Genomic DNA, 26008 nt, shown 5'->3' with positions numbered 1-26008 from the left:
CACCATAATGGCTACACTAAAAACTGTGAAGTTTGGTATCAAACGTCTCAGCACAATAAATGCACACTGATGCCAGTGTACATTTTATTGTAACATACACCCCAGAGGGCACCATAGAGGTGCCCCCTGAAACCTTAACCGACTACCAGTGTAGGCTGACTAGTTTTAGCAGCCTGCCACACACCAGACATGTTGCTGGCCACATGGGGAGAGTGCCTTTGTCACTCTGTGGCTAGTAACAAAGCATGTACTGGGTGTAGGTGCTTCTCACCTCCCCCTGCAGGAACTGTAACACCTGGCGGTGAGCCTCAAAGGCTCACCCCCTTTGTTACAGTGCCTCAGGGCACTCCAGCTAATGGAGTTGCCCGCCCCCTCCGGCCATTGCCCCACTTTTGGCAGCAAGGCCGGAGGAGATAATGAGAAAAACAAGGAGGAGTCACTGGCCAGTCAGGACAGCCCCTAAGGTGTCCTGAGCTGAGGTGACTCTGACTTTTAGAAATCCTCCATCTTGCAGATGGAGGATTCCCCCAAAAGAAATAGGAATGTGCCCCCCTCCCCTCAGGGAGGAGGCACAAAGAGGGTGTAGCCACCCTCAAGTACAGTAGCCATTGGCTACTGCCCTCCCAGACCTAAACACACCACTAAATTCAGTATTTAGGGGCTCCCCAGAGCCTAGGAAACTAGATTCCTGCAACCTAAGACGAAGGACTGCTGAGCTGAAAAACCTGCAGAGAAGACGGAGACACCAACTGCTTTGGCCCCAGCTCTACAGGCCTGTCTCCCCACTTCTAAAGAAACTGCTCCAGCGACGCGTTCCACAGGGTCCAGCGACCTCTGAAGCCTCAGAGGACTACCCTGCATCTAGAAGGACCAAGAACTCCCGAGGACAGCGGCTCTGCTCCACAAAGACTGCAACTTTGCAACAAAGAAGCAACTTTGAAACAACACACGTTTTCCCTCCGGAAGCGTGAGACTTTGCACTCTGCACCTGACGCCCCCGGCTCGACTTGTGGAGAACAAACACTACAGGGAGGACTCCCCGGCGACTGCGAGCCCGTGAGTAGCCAGAGTTGACCCCCTGAGCCCCCACAGTGACGCCTGCAGAGGGAATCCCGAGGCTCCCCCTGACCGTGACTGCCTGCTTCAAAGATCCGACGCCTGGTAAGGACACTGCACCCGCAGACCCCAGGACCTGAAGGATCCGACCTCCAGTGCAGGAGCGACCCTCAGGTGGTCCTCTCCCTTGCCCAGGTGGTGGCTACCCCGAGGAGCCCCCCCCCTTGCCTGCCTGCATCGCTGAAGAGACCCCTTGGTCTCCCATTGGATTACATTGCGAACCCGACGCCTGTTTGCACACTGCATTCGGCTGCCACGTGCCGCTGAGGGTGTATTTTTTGTGCTGACTTGTGCCCCCCCCCTGGTGCCCTACAAAACCCACCTGGTCTGCCCTCCGAAGACGCGGGTACTTACTTGCTGGCAGACTGGAACCGGGGCACCCCCTTCTCCATTGAAGCCTAGGCGTTTTGGGCACCACTTTGACCTCTGCACCTGACCGGCCCTGAGCTGCTGGTGTGGTAACTTTGGGGTTGCCCTGAACCCCCAACGGTGGGCTACCTTGGACCCAACTTTGAACCCTGTAGGTAGTTTACTTACCTGCAAAACTAACAAACACCTACCTCACCCAGGAACTGTTGAAAATTACACGGTCTAGTTTTAAAATAGCTATTTGCCGTTTGTGTGAAAATTATATATGCTATTTTGCTAATTCAAAGTTCCGAAGTGAAATACCTTTCATTTAAAGTATTACTTGTAAATCTTGAACCTGTGGTTCTTAAAATAAATTAAGAAAATATATTTTTCTATACAAAAACTTATCGGCCTGGAATTGTCATTGAGTGTGTGTTCCTCATTTATTGCCTGTGTTTGTACAACAAATGCTTAACACTACCCTCTGATAAGCCTACTGCTCGACCACACTACCACAAAATAGAGCATTATAATTATCTCTTTTTGCCACTATTTTACCTCTAAGGGCAACCCATGGACTCTGTGCATGCTATTTCTTATTTTGAAATAGTACATACAGAGCCAACTTCCTACACTTACCCACTCTGTCTTATTCGGGCTGACCGCGTAGAGAGCCTGATGGATCGAACTCCATTCCGATTCTGCCCTCTGTGCCACGCCAAATACTCATACACAGACTAGCATTTGGTTTGCAACCTGCGCCTTTCTCCAGACCATCGGGAGGAAAACTGTGAGGCCTGTCGATCGTTTTGATAAAAAAAGACTCTTAGAGATCGAAAAGCAAGAAGGCTGGATATGGCATCGAAGAGCAGTGAACATCTCAACGTCGCCGAAGAAGAGCAGGCGCAAACAGCAGTCTCTATCCCAGACACAGATTCAGAGCAGGAATCCGAAGATGACAGACCCACCACAGCTGGCCAACATGCGAGTATGTCTGTCTCTGCACCCCCACACAAGAAACATCTTAAGGCTTTGGGTACACCACTGCCGGAAGGCCATGGTTTGCCCAGAAAAAAGACTGTCGGCGACTGACCTCTGGGTTCGGTGCCGAAAAAGGCCACACCTCCGACTACTTCGGAGTCGAATAAAACAATAAAGGACTCAATTTCAGACTCCAGCAAGAAGCACCAAGTTTCGGAGTTGAAAATTAGAAAGGCAGTTTCGGAGCCAAGACTTCATGACATTTTCGATACCGAAAAAGCAACAAACCTCGGAACCGAAAAAGACATCTTATACAGAGGAGCAAGAACTTTCCAAAAAATTACAAGAAAGCCATAAAACTTCTGAGGAAGAGTCGGACATTGAGCCCATTCTACAAGTTATGGATGAGAGACAATCTAGGATACACATCCGTAAAGAGACAAGGAGAATTATTACAGCACCTCCTCTAAAAACAAAGAGAAAGCTGGCATTCCAAGAAGAACTGGACACTGCACAGCCCCCAGCTAAAGTGCAAAAGCAAAAAGAGAAGCCAGTACCTCCTCAGTCATCTCCTCCTCATTCTCCACACATATCTGTCTCTCCTCACACCAGCCTTCCACCAATGCCTTCTAGCAACACACTCTTTTTATTCGCAAGAAGACATTGTAGATCCAGGGGACCTTTATGATGCTGATACCTTCCCAGATAACGACCCAGATATCTACCCATCCAAACCATCTCCACCTGAATATACCACAGTATACAATCAGGTCCTAGCCAGGGCTGCAGCTTACCATGGTGGTAACAATGAACACTGAACCATTGGAGAAAGATTTTTTGTTTAATACATTATCCTCAACACATTCTAGGTACCAATGCCTCCCAATGTTACCAGGCATGGTAAAACATGCAGACCAAATTTTTAATGAGCCTGTGAAATCTAGAATAATCACACCTAGAATAGAATAGAAAATAAATATAAGCCTGCACCCTCTGACCCAGATTAAATTACCCATCAGGTGGCTCCTGATTCAGTGTGGTTAGTGCTGCACTAAAGAGAGCAAATAGACAGTATTCAGGAGATGCACCCCCTCCTGATAAAGAGAGCAGGAAATTTAAGGCTGCAGGAAAAAGTTGCATCCCAAGCGGCAACTGAATGGAGAATAGCTAATTCTCAGGCACTACTAGGCTATTATGATAGAGCTCATTGGGATGAGATGCAGGATATAGTATAGCATCTCCCAAAAGAACACTAAAAGCGGGCACAACAAGTAGTGGAGGAAGGGCAAGCCATCAATAACAATCAGATAAGATCTGCACTTGATGCTGCTGATACAGCTGCATGGCGCGTTAACACAGCCATTACCATCAGAAGACATGCATGGCTGTGCTCATCTGAATAGGCTGTGTTAAACATGCCTTTTGATTTAAAAAAACAAAACATAAAAAAAAACACCTCTTTGGCCCAGAAGTGGACACTACAATAGAGAAATTGCAAAAAGACTCTGATACAGCAAAGGCAATGGGTGCTCTGTATACTACACCATATAGGGGGTCATTTCGTAAGCCTCAGTTTTGAGGAGGTTTTGGAGCACAATCCTCTGAGGTTTCTATCTCACAAACAAAACAACCATATCAAACCCAGTACCAGTGAGGTCGGTTTGGAGGAACATACAGAGGCCAATACTCTAGAAATAGAGGTAAATTCCAAATCTCTAAACAGCCAACAACACAACCAAAGCAGTGACTTCCTTCCCTCCCTTCCACTCCACACATTTCCTGTCAGGGGAAGACTACAGCAGTTCCACTCACGTTGGCAAAATATCACCACAGACAACTGGGTATTATAAATTATCCGCAATGGCTATTGCCTAGAATTGATAAACACCCCTCCAAGTATTCCAGCAAGATTTCATAAGTTTTCCCTAGAACATACAGTTCTGTTACAACAAGAGGTTCAATCTCTACTACTAAAACAAGCAATAGAATTAGTTCCACAGTCTCAACAGGGAACAGGAGTATACTCGCTATACTTTCTAATTCCCAAAAAAGATGGCACCCTCAGGCCAATATTAGACCTCAGGCCCCTCAATTTTTACATCTTATCAGAACATTTTCACATGGAAACTCTGCAAGATGTTATTCCACTGCTACAAAAACAAGATTTTATGACCGCCATAAACCTCAAAGATGCGTATTTCCACATACCCATCCAGCCAGCTCACAGAAAATACCTCAGGTTTGTCATACAAGGAAAACGCTACCAGTTCAAAGTGTTACCTTTCGGCATAACAACAGCTCCAAGGGTGTTCACAAAGAGTCTAGCAGTAGTAGCAGCATACTTAAGAAGACAGCACATCCATGACTTTCCATATCTATACGATCAAACAATCGTACGCAATGCCAAAAACATACACATTACGTGATAGAAACTCTGCACACACTGATTTTATATTAACTACCAAAAGTCACACCTTCAACCAGCACAAGTACAACTGTATTTAGGTGCTATCCTAAATACTCAACTATCTCTAGCATATCCAAATACACAAAGGATACAAGCTTTCCAAAATCTAATTCAGGGTATGCAGCCAAATCAACAATATACTCTAAGATTTGTCATGAAGATCTTAGGAATGATTGCATCTTGCATACCAATAGTCCCACATGCAAGATTAAACATGAGGCCCTTTCAACAGTGCCTTGCACAACAATGGTCACAGGCACATGGTCAATGTCAAGATCTAGTGTTGATGGACCGCCAAATACATATGTCCCTTCAATGGTGGAATTGCAGCAATTTAATAAAGGGGAGGTCATGTCAAGACCCTGTGCCTCAGACCATAATCACAACAGATGCATCAATGATTGGCTGGGGAGCTCACCTAAACAATCACACCATTAAAGGGCAGTGGGATGTCAAACAGAAACAGCTACATATAAACCACTTATTTATTAGTTGTATTCCTTGCCCTAAAAGCATTTCAACCTCTTCTCAAACAGAAGAATGTTCTTATAAAGACAGACAACATGACAACCATGTATTATCTCAACAAACAGGGAGGGACACATTCATCTCAACTGTCCCTTCTAGCCCAAACAAATTGGAAATGAGCAATTCACCATCAAATTCACCTAATAGCACAGTACATTCCAGGGATAAACAATCAGTTGACAGATGTCCGCAGCAGAAATCACCAACAAACACACGAATGGGAGATTCACCGCCAAGTACTTCAAAAGTACTTTCAAAAGTGGGGAACACCAGACAAAGATCTATTCGCAACAAGGGAAAACACAAAATGCCAAAACTTTGCATCCGGACACCCATATCCCCTATCCAGGGGCAATGCTCTATGGATCAATTGGTCAGGGATATTTGCGTACGCTTTGCCCCTTCTCCCACTACTTCCATTTTTGATCAACAAATTGCACCAAACGTCACTCAACATGATACTCCGCACCAAAATGGGCACGTCAGCCTTGGTACATGTTACTGCTAGACCTATCCGTAGTACCTCACTCCAAACTCCCAAACAGACCAGATTTGGTAACACAAAACAAAGGTCAAATCAGACATCCAAACTCCAATGCTCTCAATCTAGCGATTTGGCTCCTGAAGTCAGAAAATTTGGATACTAAAAACTTCCATCGGAATGTATGGAAGTAATTAAACAAGCACGAAAACCCACTACTAGACAGAGATATGCAAACAAGTGGAAAATATTTGTCTACTATTGCCAATCTAAAACCATAGATCCACTTACAGCATCAATACAAGATATTGTATGTTACTTACTTCATTTACAAAAATCAAATTTGTCTTTTTCCTCCATAAAAATACATCTTACTGCAATATCTGCATATTTACAAACTATTTAACATAGTTCTTTATTCAGAGTTCCTGTCATTAAGGCCTTCATGGAGGGGTTAAAAGGCATCATTCCACCAAGAACACCATCAGTTCCATCATGGAATTTAAATATTGAACTTACAAGACTTATGGGACCACCTTTTGAACCCATGCACTCTTGCCAAATTCAATTTCTAACATGGAACGTTTCCTTCCTTGTGGCTATTAATTCTTTAAGAAGAGTTAGTGAAATACAAGCATTCACTCTCGAAGAACCTTTTTTCCAAGTACACAAACATAAGGTTGTACTAAGAACAAATCCAAAATTTCTACCAAAAGTAGTATCTCCTTTTCACATCAATCAAACAGTGGAATTGCCAGTCTTCTTTCCACAGCCAGATTCTGTGGCAGAAAGAGCTCTTCATTCCCTAGATCTCAAAAGAGCTCTTATGTATTACATAGAGAGAACTAAACAGTTTAGGAAAACAGAACAACTTTTTGTAGCTTTCCAACAACCACATATAGGCAATCCTATATCAAAACAAGGTTTAGCAAGATGGGTTGTTAGATGTATACAAACATGCTATATCAAGGCAAAATGACAACTTTTAGTCACTCCTAAAGCACATTCTACAAGAAAAAAAGGTGCAGCAATGGCTTTTTTAGGAAACATACCAATGGCTAATATATGTAAAGCAGCTACATGGTCAACCCCTCATACATTTACTAAACACTACTGTGTTGATGTTTTCTCACAACAACAAGCCACTATGGGTTCGAGCTGTCCTAAGAACGTTATTTCAAACCACTTCAACTCCTACAGGCTAGCCACTGCTTTTTTGGGAGGACTAACTGCTTTGTAGTCTATGCATAGCATGTGTATCTGCAACTACACATGCCATTGAATGGAAAATGTCACTTACCCAGTGTACATCTGTTCGTGGCATGTTGTGCTGCAGATTCACATGCACCCTTCCTCCTCCCCGAAAGCCTGTAGTTGTTTAAGTTAAAACATTTGTACATACGTATATAAATTTACATTTGCATGGACATCTCGTTTCTCTTATATATTCTATCACTCCTTTCTTCACCCTCTGCGGGAAAACAATGGAGTCGATGACCATGTGCAATGGGGCCGAGAGGAGGAGTCACTCGATCCCGTGACTCCAAAAGATTTCTTCAAAGAAAAACAACTTGTAACACTCCGAGCCCAACACTAGATGTCGGAATGGATATGCACAGCATGTGAATCTGCAGCACAACATGCCATGAACAGATGTACACTGGGTAAATTACATTTTATATATATATATATATATATATATATATATATATATATATATATATATATATATATATTTCACTGGAAAAAACAAAGGTTACAGGGACTTTATAGTTAGGTCCGCATTTTACCCATCAAAAAACATAGAAATCTAGCAACTATAGTTATACTTATGTTAAGAAACTATAACTCGTGGCCTAAAGTTACTTTCCAGCACAAGTTATAGTTTCTTCAGATAAGTATAACTAAGACTTCTGAATTTCTGTGGGTAAAACATGAACCTACCTATAACATCCCGGTAACCTTTGTTTTTGTTTTGTCCCAGTAAATTTCATTCCTTTTTTTTTTTTTTTTTTTAAACTTAAAGCAATATATAAATACCGTACATTAATACAACCAGCGCTGCGCCCGGCCTTTCACTGTGCAGCCAGGCTTGGCTGCAGGCCCTCCTCTTTCAACCTCCCCCTCACCACATGCATCCAACCCCACACTGCGCACAGCTTGTGGCCGTGCGTAGCGGGGGTATGGTGCATGAGAGGGTGACTTTAGTTATTGTCCTCCATTCGGCGTCGGGTCCATAGCTGATTTACACTGGGGGTCGCATTTTGTGCAGCGCTGGATCCGCGGAGTGGCCATAAAAAGGGGCAATTTAGTGTCTCTGAGGGGTCCCTTAGCGACCCCTCCATGTGCCCTATCAGATCAGCATACTTCTACCCTGACCCCTTATGCATGTTTTTATTTAGGTTTTCACACCAGGGCACAGACAAACAAAATGGCAGCCACAGCTTTCCTTTCAGTTTGCGGCCAGCCAATCAGTGCCTTGCTTTTTCCTTGGATCCACGGGTACCAGTGTTCCTAGATATCCATATTTTTTTCTTTAATAACTCCCAAACTACTGGACATATTTTCACAAAATTACAAAAAGGGTTCTTTCTACACCAAGACTTACCTATCTGCAAATTTTGGTGTAATTCTATTCAGAGGTTCAGACTGTTGCCGTGTCTGAACACTGCAAAGTCCCATAGATATAAAATGGGGAAAAAGTGTTTTGGACCCTCCCTTTTTCTCGGCCCCTGCTTGACGAATCACCCTGACACTTTCCAGAAGCATTATTAACCAGCCTTTCAGAATTCCCCAAACTATTATTGTACGGCAATGGGTCAGCCCATGGTCTGATTGAGAAGGTTAGCAGTTGGGCATTGAGTGATGGGCCGGTTGTCTAAAAGTCACCCTTGGGCTGTTTTTTTAGGTCCTCTTTCAACTGGCCCACAGAGTCTTACTATATTTGTCAGCTCTCTGCATTGTGGGCAGGAGGCTGTCTGTCAGGGGCAAGGCCTGCGTCACTAGTACAGGGAAATTCTGACTGTGGTAGACTTCAGCCTGGCCAGCACAGACACTCAGAAGCAGTCTCTCACTTCTCCCCGGCCGTGCCGTTGTATTGGAATGGGAAGAGTAGAGTAAAGCAGACTCATTTGGGACATGGGGGACAAATGATGTGGACATTTGAGCCATTTTCACTTCAGCCTCCCTTCCCACCTCCAAGACTGGCTTGAAGCTTTGTACTTTGCTTCTTTCACCCCTGCCAGGCCATCGACCTGAGGCTATCATGTCTTGGGGAGGGGGTTAAAGGGAAGCAGTATCCCTGTAGGCTAGGTGTGGTTCCCATTGCAAGGCCCTTCTCTCCTTGCCGCTACCCCCCCCCACCCGTGGGTCTAGCACAGCCCAGTAGCAGTGCCTTTTCCCTGACCACTCCCTAATTGGGCCATCACATCACATTCAGGCCATGGTGGATGGGAGTATGCAATGGCCTTGCTGGGGGGCCAGGTGTTGTCACCTCGGCCCTAGTGTCTTTCAGGGTTTGGTGGCAGGTGAGGGGGGGTGGCACAATGTGTTTGCATAGGCCCCCTTTGAGGCCACCCTGGTTAGAACTGTGAATTTTGGAACTCGGGAACTATGTTCAAGTCCTGGCGTCAGCTGAACATCCTGTGGTTCTGGGCAAATCACATAATCTCCAGAACCTAAAATAAAAAAACAAATTTGATCTCCTGTAATGTAACTGGTGCTCATGTAAATCGCCCCAGTGCCCTTCAGTTAAGTTCAATGCTGTATAAAACTACAAAAAAGTGATTAAAAAAAGTAACCGGCCATTGCTCGTGTTTTACAATTCTGTAAGGGGCAGAGCATAATACTTAAAGAGGAATCTTTATATTAAAAAACTATATTCCTATTTAACATGGCTTTTCTGCCTTTGTTTATTTTAACAATTAGCCACAGATTAAGGCAGCTTTAGAATTAATTTGCCTTACGTTTACTGTTTAAATTACATACTGATCTGGGGAAAAATACCGGATTTGGGTGGTTTTTTTTTTTTTTTTTCTTTTTTTGTCCTGGTTGGGATTTTAAAATACCTGTCATGGGAGTGAAAAACAAACCAGGTGGCAACCTTGGCCAAATTTATTACACCACGCCCTTCCGGCCAAAATGCAGTACTTCTAGTTTTTACCAATGTTACTGGCTCATAAGCTTTAAAATGCTGAAGATACCAAACATTTCTATAAAGTGAGTCCATTGATACTAATAAATTCGTATTGCATGAAATAGCATGATCCACAAATGAGGACTGCTATTTTCAAGAGTGCCCAGGCTTAATTTTGATCCCAGTTGGACCCTGGGTCAGCCACATTCAGCCACTGGCAGTCTTGCACTGTAAATCACATTTTTTCTTGATCACTATTAACTAGGCCTCAAGTGTTGAGCTATTCAGTACCCCCATTTGCAGACATTTTGTATTGCTGGCCATGTTTATCATTGAGTTGTACTACTCTGCTTGCAAACTGTTATGTGGTTTTGGCACATACATTCACCCCATTTGCCCTGTGTTTAAATGCTGACATCCTTTTTTGTCAGACTTTGCCATTGGCTTTGGGATTTCATCACCCACCCCATTTGCCACTGTAAGTAAATGCCTCTTTTTTTCATGAACACCCCCAAACATTTTGGACTGATTATGCTGATTTTGACTCTTGCATGCGCCGAGGCCTGCTAACCAGACCTCTGTGCCAGTGCTGTGACTCTTTAAAGTGTAATGTTTGATTGGCTTATACCCAATTGGCTTAACATAAGCTACTGATAAGTCCTTTGTATATGCTGGCCAGGGCCTGTAAGTTAAGTTGTCCCTCATGGCTGCAGTACTTGTGCCACTGTGAGTGAGACAAAGTAAAACATGTCACACAGCTTGTCACTGCAGACTGGGTGAAGCAGTTTTAAATTGCTTACTCAACTTTGCTATTTTAACTAATGACAAAGTCCCAACCTCCCTTTTTTAGGATATATGTCACCTCTACAGCAGGTCTATCGAGTCCTGGGGCAGGGTTATATCTGTTAGAAAGTAGGGCATGTATTTCTTTAAGTTGTTTTTACTGTGGAAAAGCTGGTAGCCCCATTGGTAAGCACAAGGTTACACACTGACAACTCAGCTGTGCTGACATGTGAATGGGACTATTAACATTGGTACTTCAAGGTATCAAAATAATCATTGCATTAAACTGACTTGATGTCAAAGTCGTCTCGTCTGAGTAATAGCAGCTTTTAGAAAGTTGCCACTCTGCTGCCCAAGTTGCCCAGTGGCCATTCTCATATTCTGGCCACAAGATAGCCTTCTGTCCTCTTGGGGAGAGGTGTGTATGACTTCAAGAAGAGAACACAATAGAGGTCTGCCTCTCTGGCAGGAAGCCACACAGGGTGTGAGCCAAAAGGCTAGCTTCAAAGAGGAAGCTCTCTTTGTACGACAAATGATGAACATGCACGAGAGGGGCTGCTTTTTTTGTTCTGGTAGACAGGTTGGTGTTTGGCAGCTGTTTTACCCCCTCTGTCCCAAACAGATTTTCCCATAGGTGTGTAGCCCTCAAGTAGCCACACCTCTATGGTGGGCTACTGTAGGAGGCTGGACTGGCTTGTAGTGAGTACCAAGGGGTACTTGCACCTTGCACCAGGCCCAGTTATCCCTTATTAGTGTATAGGGTGTCTAGCAGCTTAGGCTGATAGATAATGGTAGCTTAGCAGAGCAGCTTAGGCTGAACTAGGAGACGTGTGAAGCTACTACAGTACCACTTAGTGTCATATGCACAATATCATAAGAAAACACAATACACAGTTATACTAAAAATAAAGGTACTTTATTTTTATGACAATATGCCAAAGTATCTTAGAGTGTACCCTCAGTGAGAGGATAGGAAATATACACAAGATATATATACACAATAGCAAAAATATGCAGTATAGTCTTAGAAAACAGTGCAAACAATGTATAGTTACAATAGGATGCAATGGGGAAACATAGGGATAGGGGCAACACAAACCATATACTCCAGAAGTGGAATGCGAACCACGAATGGACCCCAAACCTATGTGACCTTGTAGAGGGTCGCTGGGACTATTAGAAAATAGTGAGAGTTAGAAAAATAACCCTCCCCAAGACCCTGAAAAGTGAGTGCAAAGTGCACTAAAGTTCCCCTAAGGACAAAATAGTCGTGTTAGAGGGAAAATGCAAGGAAAACACAAATCAGCAATGCAACAACGATGGATTCCTGACTGAGGGTACCTGTGGAACAAGGGGACCAAGTCCAAAAGTCACAAGCAACTCGGAGATGGGCAGATGCCCAAGAAATGCCAGCGGTTGGTGCAAAGAAGCTCTTACTAGGCTGAAGAACTGTGAATACTGCAGGAACGACAAGGGCTAGAGACTTCCCCTTTGGAGGATGGATCCCCCACGCCTTGGAGAGTCGTGCAGAAGTGTTTTCCCGCCGGATGGACGCCAACAAGCCTTGCTACACGCAAATCGTGCGTTTGGCGTTTTTGGACGCTGCTGGGGCCCAGGAGGGACCAGGAGGTCGCAAATTGGACCTGCAGAGAGAGGGGACGTCGAGCAAGACAAGGAGCCCTCACTGAAGCAGGTAGCACCCGGAGAAGTGCCAGAAACAGGCACTACGAGGATGCGTGAAACGGTGCTCGCCGAAGTTGCACAAAGGAGTCCCACGTCGCCGGAGACCAACTTAGAAAGTCGTGCAATGCAGGTTAGAGTGCCGTGGACCCAGGCTTGGCTGTGCACGAAGGATTTCCGCCGGAAGTGCACAGGGGCCGGAGTAGCTTGCAAAGTCGCGGTTCCCAGCAATGCAGCCCAGCGAGGTGAGGCAAGGACTTACCTCCACCAAACTTGGGCTGAAGAGTCACTGGACTGTGGGGGTCACTTGGACAGCGTCGCTGGATTCGAGGGACCTCGCTCGTCGTGCTGAGAGGAGACCCAAGGGACCGGTAATGCAGCTTTTTGGTGCCTGCGGTTGCAGGGGGAAGATTCCGTCGACCCACGGGAGATTTCTTCGGAGCTTCTGGTGCAGAGAGGAGGCAGACTACCCCCACAGCATGCACAAGCAGGAAAACAGTCGAGAAGGCGGCAGGATCAGCGTTACAGAGTTGCAGTAGTCGTCTTTGCTACTATGTTGCAGGTTTGCAGGCTTCCAGCGCGGTCAGCGGTCGATTCCTTATCAGAAGGTGAAGAGGGAGATGCAGAGGAACTCGGCTGAGCTCATGCATTCGTTATCTAAAATTTCCCCAGAGACAGAGACCCTAAATAGCCAGAAAAGAGGGTTTGGCTACCTAGGAGAGAGGAAAGGCTACTAACACCTGAAGGAGCCTATCAGCAGGAGTCTCTGACGTCACCTGGTGGCACTGGCCACTCAGAGCAGTCCAGTGTGCCAGCAGCACCTCTGTTTCCAAGATGGCAGAGGTCTGGAGCACACTGGAGGAGCTCTGGACACCTCCCAGGGGAGGTGCAGGTCAGGGGAGTGGTCACTCCCCTTTCCTTTGTCCAGTTTCGCGCCAGAGCAGGGGCTAAGGGGTCCCTGAACCGGTGTAGACTGGCTTATGCAGAATTGGGCACATCTGTGCCCAACAAAGCATTTCCAGAGGCTGGGGGAGGCTACTCCTCCCCTGCCTTCACACCATTTTCCAAAGGGAGAGGGTGTCACACCCTCTCTCAGAGGAAGTTCTTTGTTCTGCCATCCTGGGCCAGGCCTGGCTGGACCCCAGGAGGGCAGCTGCCTGTCTGAGGGGTTGGCAGCAGCAGCAGCTGCAGTGAAACCCCAGGAAGGGCAGTCTGGCAGTACCAGGGTCTGTGCTACAGACCACTGGGATCATGGAATTGTACCAACAATGCCAGGATGGCATAGAGGGGGCAATTCCATGATCATAGACATGTTACATGGCCATATTCGGAGTTACCATGGTGAAGCTACATATAGGTGGTGACCTATATGTAGTGCACGCGTGTAATGGTGTCCCCGCACTCACAAAGTTCAGTGAATTGGCTCTGAACAATGTGGGGGCACCTTGGCTAGTGCCAGGGTGCCCTCACACTAAGTAACTTTGCACCTAACCTTTACCAGGTAAAGGTTAGACATATAGGTGACTTATAAGTTACTTAAGTGCAGTGTAAAATGGCTGTGAAATAACGTGGACGTTATTTCACTCAGGCTGCAGTGGCAGGCCTGTGTAAGAATTGTCAGAGCTCCCTATGGGTGGCAAAAGAAATGCTGCAGCCCATAGGGATCTCCTGGAACCCCAATACCCTGGGTACCTCAGTACCATATACTAGGGAATTATAAGTGTGTTCCAGTAAGCCAATGTAAATTGGTAAAAGTGGTCACTAGCCTGTTAGTGACAATTTAGAAAGAAATGAGAGAGCATAACCACTGAGGTTCTGATTAGCAGAGCCTCAGTGAGACAGTTAGTCACTACACAGGTAACACATTCAGGCACACTTATGAGCACTGGGGCCCTGGGTTACCAGGGTCCCAGTGACACATACAACTAAAACAACATATATACAGTGAAAAATGGGGGTAACATGCCAGGCAAGATGGTACTTTCCTACAGCTACCGAACTCCACACACACACACAGAGGGGTTCAGCCCTCTTAGGAGTGGACAGCATATTGCATTCTGGGCTAGCTAGATGCCACACATCACAGGAAGTACTCATCAGGCAGGAGGGGACCTAGTAGCCTATTGGCTAATAGCAGCTGCATCCCTCGAAGGCACTTCCTGGGCATAACTACAGCATCTTGGGCACCCAGACCTCAGATCACATATGAACTAGAAAGAGGACCAAAGAAGAGCTGCCCTGGTGTTCCCTGGACCTGGCAAGAGAGGTTGCCCCAAAGACTGAACTGCACCTGCTGATCCTTGAGATAATAGAGAGAGGACTGTGCCTCTGGTGTCTGGCTGGAGGAAATATTGCTTCCGAGCCCCAGACAGAAGAGGTGAACTCCAAGAGTTGGTTTGCTGCCTTCCTGACTCAGCTCCAGGGACACAAAACTGGAAGAAGCCTGCCTAGGCAAGTCGGTAGACACAATCGCTTGATTGCCACTGACTGCCGATGTGCAGCCTGGGGACAGAGTCCTGACACCCATAAAGTTACACCTGAGTCTGCTGGACCCTGGGGGAGTTGTCTGAATGCAGTTTGGTTGCCTAGGGAGGGCATTAGTCCTCATCAAAGGGAACCACTGGTTTCATTGTTACTGGAGCCTAGTGGCAACTGGACTTTGCTGGACCCACCAGGATTTTGAGGGACATCAACATTGTTGCCAAAATTGCCCCACCAAGACTGTGGACCAAGCAGTAGCTAAAGTCGCCCCACCAAGACCGTGGACTGGGGAGTAGTTCGATAGAGCCCATTGTCAACCTCACAGCATCCCCAACATCCTTCAAAATTTTCCACATCATGTATTCCTTGCATCAGGACCAGTCCTTTTGAAGTCTATGGTGGTTCTCCCATAGAACCTGAGACTGGATTGGAGATTGCTTTAGGAACAAGGCAACTGTCCTACAACTCCGTACTAGCCCCCTTGGCCCGTTCCTCACCCAAAGATGGGTTGTAGTAGCCGAGCACAACTCTTCAAAAATGTTTTTTGCTAACCACTGTAGTTACCAATGCTTCTTGGCAAATTGAGTGGGAAGCTGTGATTTACATTGTATTTAAAAGTCTATAACTCTGGTACCCTCTGGTAAAAAAATTTTGTTTGGGTGTCTAAAAATTGATAAACATCTATTTGTGTAAATTGTTTTTTTTTTTTTTTTTTTTTTTCCGTGTTCTGTGACTTTCTTATTTTATTGTTTTGGTACATCTGTATGCTTTATACTTTTACCTTTGTTTAAGCCTGATTGCTTGAAGCCACAACTACTAAGCTTTGAATTAAGGTTTAATAAACCAGCCAAACTGGACCTAAGACTGTAATGTCAGTGTATTACAGGTGACGTCGCACAACTACATCATACAATACACCACTTTCCTCACAGCCACTATTTGAGTTTTATATATCGGTCAGTCTCATTCCGTGCCATCAATTTCACCTAAACAAGTTAAGTGGCTTGCTGTGGGGCATGCCAATTCTTCCAGATAGTTTTTGTTACCACTGGTGTAGTTATGAAATCTAGGGCCATATCTATCATGCTTTTTTGTGGTTGCAGAGAGCCCAGTTGGGCCATTTGCGACTGCAAAAATGCATTTCAGTATGTACGAATTCCAATTTGCAATTCGGTAACCTGTTAACGAATCGCAATTTGGAATTTTACATACATACCGTTTCGGCATTAAGAAGGGGCTTGTCAAGGGTGTCCCTTCCCAATACCGAATCGCAACAGTATGTAGGAATGTGTTGTGACCAAAGTGCGGTCACAAAACATTTGAATTTTACCCCCTACTCAGAGTATGTGGTAACCCGTTCACAAACAGGAAGGGGCTACCCAAAGGACCCCTTCCCTTTATGAATGGTAACAAAAACGTTTATTAAGAGCAAGCAGTGGTCCCACAGACGACAGCCTACTCTTACAAAATGAAAAGAAAACTTTTCATTTTTGTTTCTTAAATGCATCCAGTTTTCCTATAAGGAAAATGGGCTGCATGAAAAGAAAAGATTGCAAACATGGTGGTGTGCTGAGCCCAGCGCGCCACCATCCCTGTGTTTTTTGTGTTTCCTAATGTATCACAAATTGCAACGTGCCTCATTAACATTAATGAGGTAGGTCGATTTGCCATACATTCGAATAACGATTAAATGTGATTTGCAAAGAATCACAATTAGGTAATCGTAATTTGAAATAATATATTCGGCCCCAAATATTTGTCCTCTGGGCAGCAACCTGGAGTTTGTAGAAATATCCTAATGGAACAGTTCCTGTCCACGTAGTGGCTGAAAGAGGTGATCTGAGCCTTGTTAAGACCCTCACAACCAGGTTTGGAGTTCTAAAGTTTATAACCATGAACATGTTTTAGCTCCTTTCCCCATGCAATTCACTCTTCATGCCATTATAATGTCCTGAATTGTATTTTCAAGCCCTACTTTTAGCCATAAAGCACTGCACAGACTTATTATTTTCTTTTTCTTAACTCAGACCAGCTTTTTTTCCCTTTAGACAAAGGTTGGAACATTCAGGACCAGAGCATAAAGGATCGCCTCTGGAGGAAGGTCTGTGTAGTTCAAAATACTGCTGAGGCCTTCAGCTTCGCCCTTTGAGTCAGTTGCTGATTGAGTTGATTATATTCATTCTGGGGCCTGCTCTGACTCAGACCTTTCTGCGTTTCCCCCTCCCATATGTAATTTCTACTCCTAGCTCCCAATTTTACAATGCTTCCTGTGTTATTCACATCTGCAGTAGTCATTGTACTTTGTATAACATATGCCGGTTTGATTCTCTACTGAAGTGAGGCACCCATTAACCTTATGTAATTGCTCTTTCAACCTAATTTCAAAAACTGCAAACATTGATTGCATTTGGTCAGTAACCGCCTTTTGCTCGGCTTGTCAGTCCCCATTTGAAATGGGACCTCCACCATACCCATTGGATACATCTTTAGGTGATAACAATGTTAAGAGCGCCCTCACTGCCAGGGCTATCGTTCCTTTTTTTTTTTTGAGGTGACGGCATGGGGTTGGATGGACGGATTGTCAGATGCCTCAAGTGATGAGGGTGTTATTGACAGATTAGAGGAAATATTCCTTCTTGTCAACTGCAGCAAACCTTACCTCAATGGCAGCAGATTTCAGCTTGCCAGATTATGGCCTGCTCTAGTCTTTTATCTACCTTAGGGGAGCATAGGTTGTCTTTCTTGGAGCACTGCAGATAGACCAAAATAATGTGCTGTCGACTGTACATTCCGGAGTCTTCATTACTAGGTCAGAAGACTTATGAATCTCCGTAGGTTTGTCCTCGGAAAGACTGCTGAAGTAAGAAGAAGGAGAATGCTTGTCTCTATGGACTATTTAATTGCGTGGGTGTGTAAATAAGCATGGTGAAACATGGGCATGTCTGATTAGTCTTTCAGCAGTTCAGGATTGATGAATCTACAAGTTTATAGTACGGCATCCATATATATGGAATCTAGTTTCAGTGTCTAATAGCCTTCATTAACAGGAGCTCCATAAGAAGGCAAAAAGAGTTCTGCATCTCCAGAAGTGTGCCCAAATGCATCTGAGATCAACATGAGGTATTCTTCCTTCACCTCTAGGAAAATTGAGAGCAGCAAACTTCATAGGAGACACTGTACTTCTACTTTGGAGGAGTGGGGTTCCTACATTTGTTCGCACTAATCCTGATTCTCTGGAAAGTTATTTAAAAAGTGAAAATTTTCCAAAAGTGCCTTGTGACTTTCTTCTTGCCTAATAGCATTAAATTGTCTGTGCTTCTGGAACTGGTATAGTCTTTATCTTACCTCTGAGTGAATCTGTAGTACAAGCAAGGAGGTCTGGTTTCTGGGTTTACCCTCAGCCTTCCTTTGCTGAGGCAAACCACTTCATTTCGGAGCAGTTAGTTTATGGATATCCAGTACTGTCTTGTAAGAACCAAAAGGCAATTCATTTAGACATTAGACCAGACATAAGTACAAGAGAAATTATTCTGCTTCTGTTTCTAGGCCTTTTCCAAAGGGTATGATCTACTGGCACGTTTCCTTGGTGGGTCTATCCTTTTCTTTCCACAGCTGGTAAATTCTAATATTGTGGTGCAGTTTAACAGAATCTGTGAGAGTGTTTTACAAGCTTTAGTTCGGTCAAGGAACACTTTGAAGCCATTTGTCATTCCGAAAACCTGATGTTACATGAATTCTGTTTTGTCTGTGTTGGCACATATGTGTTGAACCCATGCCCCTACTGATTTTAAATATCCTTTGTCTTAAGCAATAATGTTTTGTGATCTAAAGTTACTTGACATTCTTTGAGGGAGAAGTATGGTGGCGAGGGGAATCAGGAGGGAAAAGGTCACTACAATGAATAATTTGTACTGGTTTAGCAATTTTAAACTGCAGTTTTGCTGCTGATGTGATGCATACATCTCTTGTCTTTTTCTTTCAGCTTGTCAAACCTAGGTTCTTTGGAATTAAGAGAAAATCTACTAACTTATTTACCAGAGTAAGTCATATTTATTTTACATTGTGATAACTTATATTCTCTTACTTTTTTGTTTATTTTTATAACCAATCCGGGTAATAAATGTAGTGTTAAAATAACAATTCAAATTCTTAATTTCTTTTCATGTAGTTTACCTTTATAGAGACCTATTGTTGTCTTGACCATGCAAGCAATCATTAGTAATTTTGTGTTTTCTAGTGTCTTCATGCTTGAAGGAAATACATCTGAACATGTACTTTAATTAAGGAGACTTGCAGACTTGAAAATACATTTGTATCTTGATAATTGTGTTTGCTATGGCTATTTTAGGAATAAGGGTTTAGTTGTTTTGCAGAATATAGGTTTAATTTTATTTGTCCCCACCAAAGAAAACTATTTATTGCCATATTATATCCTACCAATGTTCAGGGTGTAAACGTTTTGCTTCCATTTGAATGTCCTGTCAACTTTTAGCTTCAGCTGGCATTCTGCATAAAAGTTTTTAAAGGGGGCAATGACTCACTTGACTAACAAATATCCGTGCTGTGATTAATGGTACTCTCTCCAGTAATGTGTAGTTTACAAGTCCTACTACCGAACACTGTTTCCAGTTAGACTCACAACTGGGGGCTACTCACTCTGTATCTCTCTTCACCCTTGTTTAGGTCCCAGCCTACCAGACAGCACAGCTGTCTGGATACATCTTGTGAAGTTTAAGAAAGTTGACCTAGGAATGCATTCTGCTAGTTGATTGTCATTGGCTTTGTCGTTTGTAACTCTCACTTTCAAGCTTTCCATTTGCTGGCTTTATTTGCTTTAGGCTCTCTAAGTTCAGTTTGTCCCTCTCGTTGCCTAAACCGTGTTTTCTGTATCCTTCCACAAACTCACTTTCTGTTGTTATCGGGCTTTTAAATCTTTTTCTTATCTCGTCACATTTGATGTGCATTCATAGATCGAAGTCAAATGTCAAGACACTGTCTTCCAAAGGTGCTTGTTTACCTTTCTTTCTTTGATTCAAAGTGAGAGGGTTTATGTGCCAATCTTGCTGGATAGTCCGAGTATATCAGAGTTTTGAAAGCACAAATGTAGCACATTTTTTGTTTTTTCTAATGTGTGTTGGAAACTTTAGTACGATAAAATCGAATCACTAAATTGGGTGATGAAATTTCCACACATTTTGTTTGTGCACTTTATAGATTTAGTAGTAAAACTGAATGTCTGTGCAAATGTAATGGTCATTTCAATTGAAAATGTGTTGTCTGTAATGGCAGTATGGTACCACACCATAAATACTCCACTCTGTGCTACACCATTCCACTGTGCACCACTCCACACCACTGTACTCTATTCTGCACCACTCCACTTTACACTACTTCACGCTACTGCACTTTGCATTAATCTACTGTATGCCACTTCACCCTACACCTCTCTACCATGTACCACTCTACTTTGACAATGCACTCTTCGCCACTCTACTGCACTATTTGTCACTCCAATCTAAGCCACACCAATCTACTCTATACAATTCCACTCTATGCCACTGTACTCTACAACACTGAGACACTGCACTCTATGCTACTGCACTCTATACCAATATACTTTATGCCAGTGCACTTTACTATTTAACACTCAACTCTGTGCCCCTGCACCCTACACCAATCCACTGTACGTCACTCTAATCTACTCTGCAAGACTGCAATTTATGCCACTGCACTCCACCACTTTACTCTAAGCGATTACACACTGCCACTCTACTCAACTCCACTCTACCCTACACCACTCCATTCTACACCACTTAATTCCTTTCTGCACCACTCTACTCTGCCACTCTACTCTTAACCACTGCTCTGTAAGTGCACTCTAAAGAACTGCACCGTCACTGCACTCTACATCACTGTATTCTAGGTCATTCTGTTCCACTCTGCGTCACTGCACTCTGTCGCTTCTCTGCAACACTGCCCTCTTCCCCCACTGAACTCTACGCCACTCTACTCTTAACTACTCCACTCTTTGCCATTGCACTCTGTGCCACCGCACTCAATAGCACTATTCTCTGCACCACTCTATGCTCCCCTAATCTGCACCAATCTATGCCGCTGCACTCTTCCACTCAACTTTATGCCACTGCCTTCTGCTTCACTCAACTGTGCGCCTCCGCTCTGTGCCCCTCCACTCTGCGCCACTGTACTCTACACTACTGTACTCTGCGCCACTGCATTCTCTGACGCAGCATTGTACGCCACTGAATTCAATGCCACTGCACTCTGCAACACTAACAGTGCACTCTACACCAGCCCACTCTATGCCACTCCACTGTATGCCACTCTACTAAACTCCACACTGTGCCACTCCAGTACACAACACTATCTGCCACTCCACTTTAGAACACTCTACTCTTAACCATTCCACTCTGCGACATTCCACGCCACTTTCTTCTACGCCACTAACTTTTAGCCATGCTGAACAGCAATCACGCTGCATAGGCGAGACTTGTTGGCTTTGCCAGTGCTTGTTTTGGAATTGGTATTGCTTTCAAAACTAGTTGTCCTCACATAAGATCCCTTTTGATATCAGCCGTCTTCTCACAGTACTTTATCTGGCTGGTTGAAGTGCATGTTAATACCCCCCCCCCCCCCCCCCCAGAGTGAATGCTCAAGTGGACGATTTAGCAAGATCAAAGTTCATCACCATGAAAACTCTGTGCCGCATCTTCCCCCACCTCAGATTTCCACACAAGGTGCAGGCTACTATCTATTGTACTATCTAAAATGGATTACGCCAATGGCCTCTACCATGGATCATCTCTACAATGAAAAAAACTCTACAACAGTTCATAACTCGGCTGCCAGACTACTCCTACATGTAAAGCCGCTAGCCCATATCTCCCCTGCCTTGAGGGCACTAAATTGGTTACCAGTTGCCAAAAGATCCACTTTGAAACAGCTTTGTATCACCCACAAAGCAATACATGGAACGCTACCGCTTTGTATTAGGAATAAAATTACCAAATACATTCAACAAATAAATCTCCGCTCAAGATTGGCACCCCACCTTAAAACACCACCATACAAGAAAAAGACAATAAGTGGTACATCTTTCTCTGTTTAATTGGCCAAACTGTGGAATTCATTACCCCCAACTATATAAGATCCACAGCTCTTATCTTCGAAGACTACTTAAGAGTTGGCTCTTTCCTACATAACCACCATACTCAAACAGCAGTGGACTGCATACCCCTGTGTCTGTAAACAGGTTAAAATGTGATTGTATATGTATCTAGATGTACGTATTTCTTTGTGGAAATACGTATAATATCTATTTTATCTTAAAATGTATACATACTATTTAGGCCTGTATAACAAATGTATATTTTACTTCAGTTAAATATATATATGTATGTATTTGTATCAGTAGGTGTGTGTGTGTGTGTATGTGTGTGTGTGTGTGTGTGTGTGTATGTATATATATATATATATATATATGTTCGATGGCATATGTTGCTGCAGATTCACATGTTTCGCACAGTCCGCTGCCTGGTGTTGGGCTCGAGTATTACAAGTTGTTTTTCTTCGAAGAAGTCTTTTTTGGTCACGGGACCGAAGGACTCCTCCCTCTTCGGCTCCATTGCGCATGGGCGTCGACTCCATCTTAGATTGTTTTTTTCCGCTGTCGGGTTCGGACGTATTCCTTTTCGCTCCGTGTTTCGGTTCGGAAAGTTAGTCAGAATCTCGGAAGAAAGCGTCGGTATTGTTCCGTTCGGTATCGGGATAGTTAGGTACATCGACACCGATCATCGGAAGACTTTGGGGTAACTTCGATTCCCCCATCGGGGCCTGGTCGGCCCGACCGCGTGCGACATCGAAGCCGATGGAACGGACCCCGTTTCGTTTCTGCCCAAAATGTCACAGTAAGTATCCTTATACAGATCAGCACTTGGTCTGTAACTTGTGCTTGTCCCCCGAGCACAAGGAGGATACCTGTGAGGCCTGTCGAGCCTTCCGGTCCAGAAAAACACTCCGGGACCGAAGAGCCAGGCATCTACAAATGGCGTCCACGCCAACAAAACAACGTTTCGACGACAAAGAGGAAACATTCTCGGTTCCGGAATCAGAATCCGGAGACTCCGACGTCGAACAACAGCAACAAACAGTGAGTAAGACGTCGAAAATTAAAACCATCGAGAAGACAAAAGCCCAGGGGACGCCACTGCCAACAGGCCATGGCTCGACCCATAAAACCGGCGACCCGTCGAAGGCGCCGAAAAAGGGCACGCCCATAGCGAAGACACCCGACTCCGGTCGAGGGACTGCCATGGAGCAACCTCGGAGCCGAGATAGCGGCTCCGAGAGGCAAAAACAAGATGCTGGCACCGAAAAACATCGGCACCGAGACACACTGCCGAAAGCCACAAAAATTCTGTCAGTGCCGAAGCCGAAAAAAGATTCTCTCTCGGCGCCGAAAAGTTCCACACCTTCATCCTACACAGAGGAACAAGGAATAAGTGTCCAGATGCCCAGATTTGGACAAGAGCTCCAAAGTGTAGAATCAGACTACACACAAAAGAGACTATACATCCAGCAAGACACAGGGAAGATATCAACCCTTCCCCCAATAATAAGGAAAAGAAGGATCGGACTTCTCAAGGATGACGCACAACCACAAGCCAAAGTGGTTAAAAAAGTCACGCCTCCGCCCTCTCCACCACAACAGGCATCGCCGGCACAAACACCGCCACAAATGCACTCACCAGCGCAAACTACCATAAGTCAAGATAATCGGGATCAAGACGCTTGGGACCTATATGACACCCCAGTGCCGGACAATGATCCCGATTCATACCCCACAAAGCCGTCACCGCCAGAGGACAATACCTCATACTCGCAACTGGTGGCTAGGGCTGCAGAATTCCACAATGTCCAACTGCATTCCGATCCTATAGAGGATGATTTTTTATTTAACACCCTCTCGGCTACACATAGCCAATATCAATGTCTCCCAATGCTACCAGGGATGTTACGGCACGCAAACCAAATTTTTGAAGAGCCCGTAAAATCAAGAGCCATCACCCCAAGGGTGGATAAGAAATACAAACCACCACCCACAGACCCAGTGTTTATTACTTCGCAGTTACCACCTGACTCCGTAGTAGTAAGGGGCAGCTCGCAAGAGAGCAAATTCCCATACATCTGGCGACGCCCCGCCTCCGGACAAAGAAAGCAGAAAATTTGATGCGGCAGGAAAAAGAGTAGCATCACAGGCAGCCAACCAGTGGCGCATCGCAAATTCTCAAGCGCTGCTGGCCAGATATGACCACGCACACTGGGATGAGATGCAACTTCTCGTAGACCATCTTCCCCAGGAATACCAAAAAAGGGCGCAGCAAATAGTTGAAGAGGGACAAACGATCTCAAACAATCAAATCCGCTCTTCACTGGACGCAGCCGATACTGCAGCGAGAACAGTCAACACTGCTGTCACCATAAGGAGACACGCTTGGCTCCGCACTTCAGGCTTCAAACCTGAAATCCAGCAGGCTGTCCTTAATATGCCCTTCAACGAGAAACAACTTTTTGGCCCTGAAGTGGACACAGCCATTGAAAAACTTAAAAAGGACACAGACACGGCCAAAGCCATGGGCGCACTCTACTCCCCGCAGAGCAGAGGCTCTTTTAGAAAAACTCCATTTAGAGGGGGGTTTCGTGGCCAACCCACAGACACCACCAGCCAACAAACAAGAACCACACCATATCAGGGTTCATTCCAAAGGGGAGGTTTCAGGGGATATAGAGGGGGTCAATTCCCAAGGAGTAGGGGAAGATTCCAGACTCCAAAAACACCTCCACCTAAACAGTGACTTTCAAGTCACACAACCCCTTCACTCAACACCAGTGGGGGGAAGACTAAGCCAATTCTACCAATCTTGGCAGCAGATTACAACAGACAATTGGGTATTAGCAATAATCCAACATGGCTATTGCATAGAATTCCACAAATTCCCACCAAACATCCCTCCAAAAACACGCAAAATGTCACCACAACATTTAGAACTTTTAGGACTAGAAGTTCAAGCACTACTGCAAAAGGATGCAATAGAGTTAGTACCAGTACAACAAAAAAACACAGGAGTTTACTCCCTGTACTTTCTAATTCCAAAAAAAGACAAAACATTAAGACCAATATTAGATCTCAGGACACTAAATACCTACATCATATCGGACCACTTTCACATGGTCACACTACAAGACATCATTCCACTGCTCAAACAGCAAGATTACATGACCACATTAGACCTAAAAGATGCGTACTTTCATATACCGATACACCCTTCTCACAGAAAGTACCTAAGGTTCGTATTCAAAGGAATACATTACTAATTCAAAGTGTTGCCATTCGGAATAACAACTGCACCAAGAGTGTTCACAAAATGTCTAGCAGTAGTAGCAGCACATATCAGGAGACAACAGATACATGTGTTTCCTTACCTGGACGATTGGCTAATCAAGACCAACACAGTAAAAAAAGTGCACAAACGACACCACATATGTCATACAAACCCTTCACAAACTGGGGTTCTCCATCAACTATACAAAATCACACCTCGAACCGTGTCAGACACAACAATATCTAGGAGCAACCATCAACACATCAAAGGGAATTGCCACTCCAAGTCCACAAAGAGTGCAAGCATTCCACAAGGTAATAAGTGCTATGTTTCCAAACCAAAAGATACAAGCAAAATTTGTGCTAAAACTTCTAGGCATGATGTCATCATGCATAGCCATTGTCCCAAACGCAAGACTACACATGCGACCCTTACAACAGTGCCTAGCATCACAATGGTCACAGGCACAGGGTCAACTTCAACATCTGGTGTTGGTAGACCGCCAAACATACCTCTCGCTTCTATGGTGGAACAGCAACAATTTAAACAAAGGGCGGACATATCAGGACCCAGTGCCTCAATACGTTATAACAACAGATGCTTCC

The 26008-nt window shown here is 44.6% G+C and overlaps 1 protein-coding gene across 1 annotated transcript in view; it reads left to right on the top strand.

Annotated features, from left to right (window-relative positions):
• Nucleotides 1-26008, top strand: part of LRRC1 (leucine rich repeat containing 1) — a 361772-nt gene that overhangs the window by 228112 nt on the left and 107652 nt on the right. The window contains exon 5 of the mRNA XM_069235791.1: nt 18986-19042. Within this exon, the coding sequence (XP_069091892.1) occupies nt 18986-19042 (57 nt within the window). The remainder of the gene's footprint in view (nt 1-18985; nt 19043-26008) is intronic.

The sequence above is a fragment of the Pleurodeles waltl genome, chromosome 5 (genome assembly GCF_031143425.1).
Source record: "Pleurodeles waltl isolate 20211129_DDA chromosome 5, aPleWal1.hap1.20221129, whole genome shotgun sequence".
Classification (NCBI taxonomy): domain Eukaryota; kingdom Metazoa; phylum Chordata; class Amphibia; order Caudata; family Salamandridae; genus Pleurodeles; species Pleurodeles waltl.
This window is presented reverse-complemented; position numbering and strand designations above follow the sequence as displayed.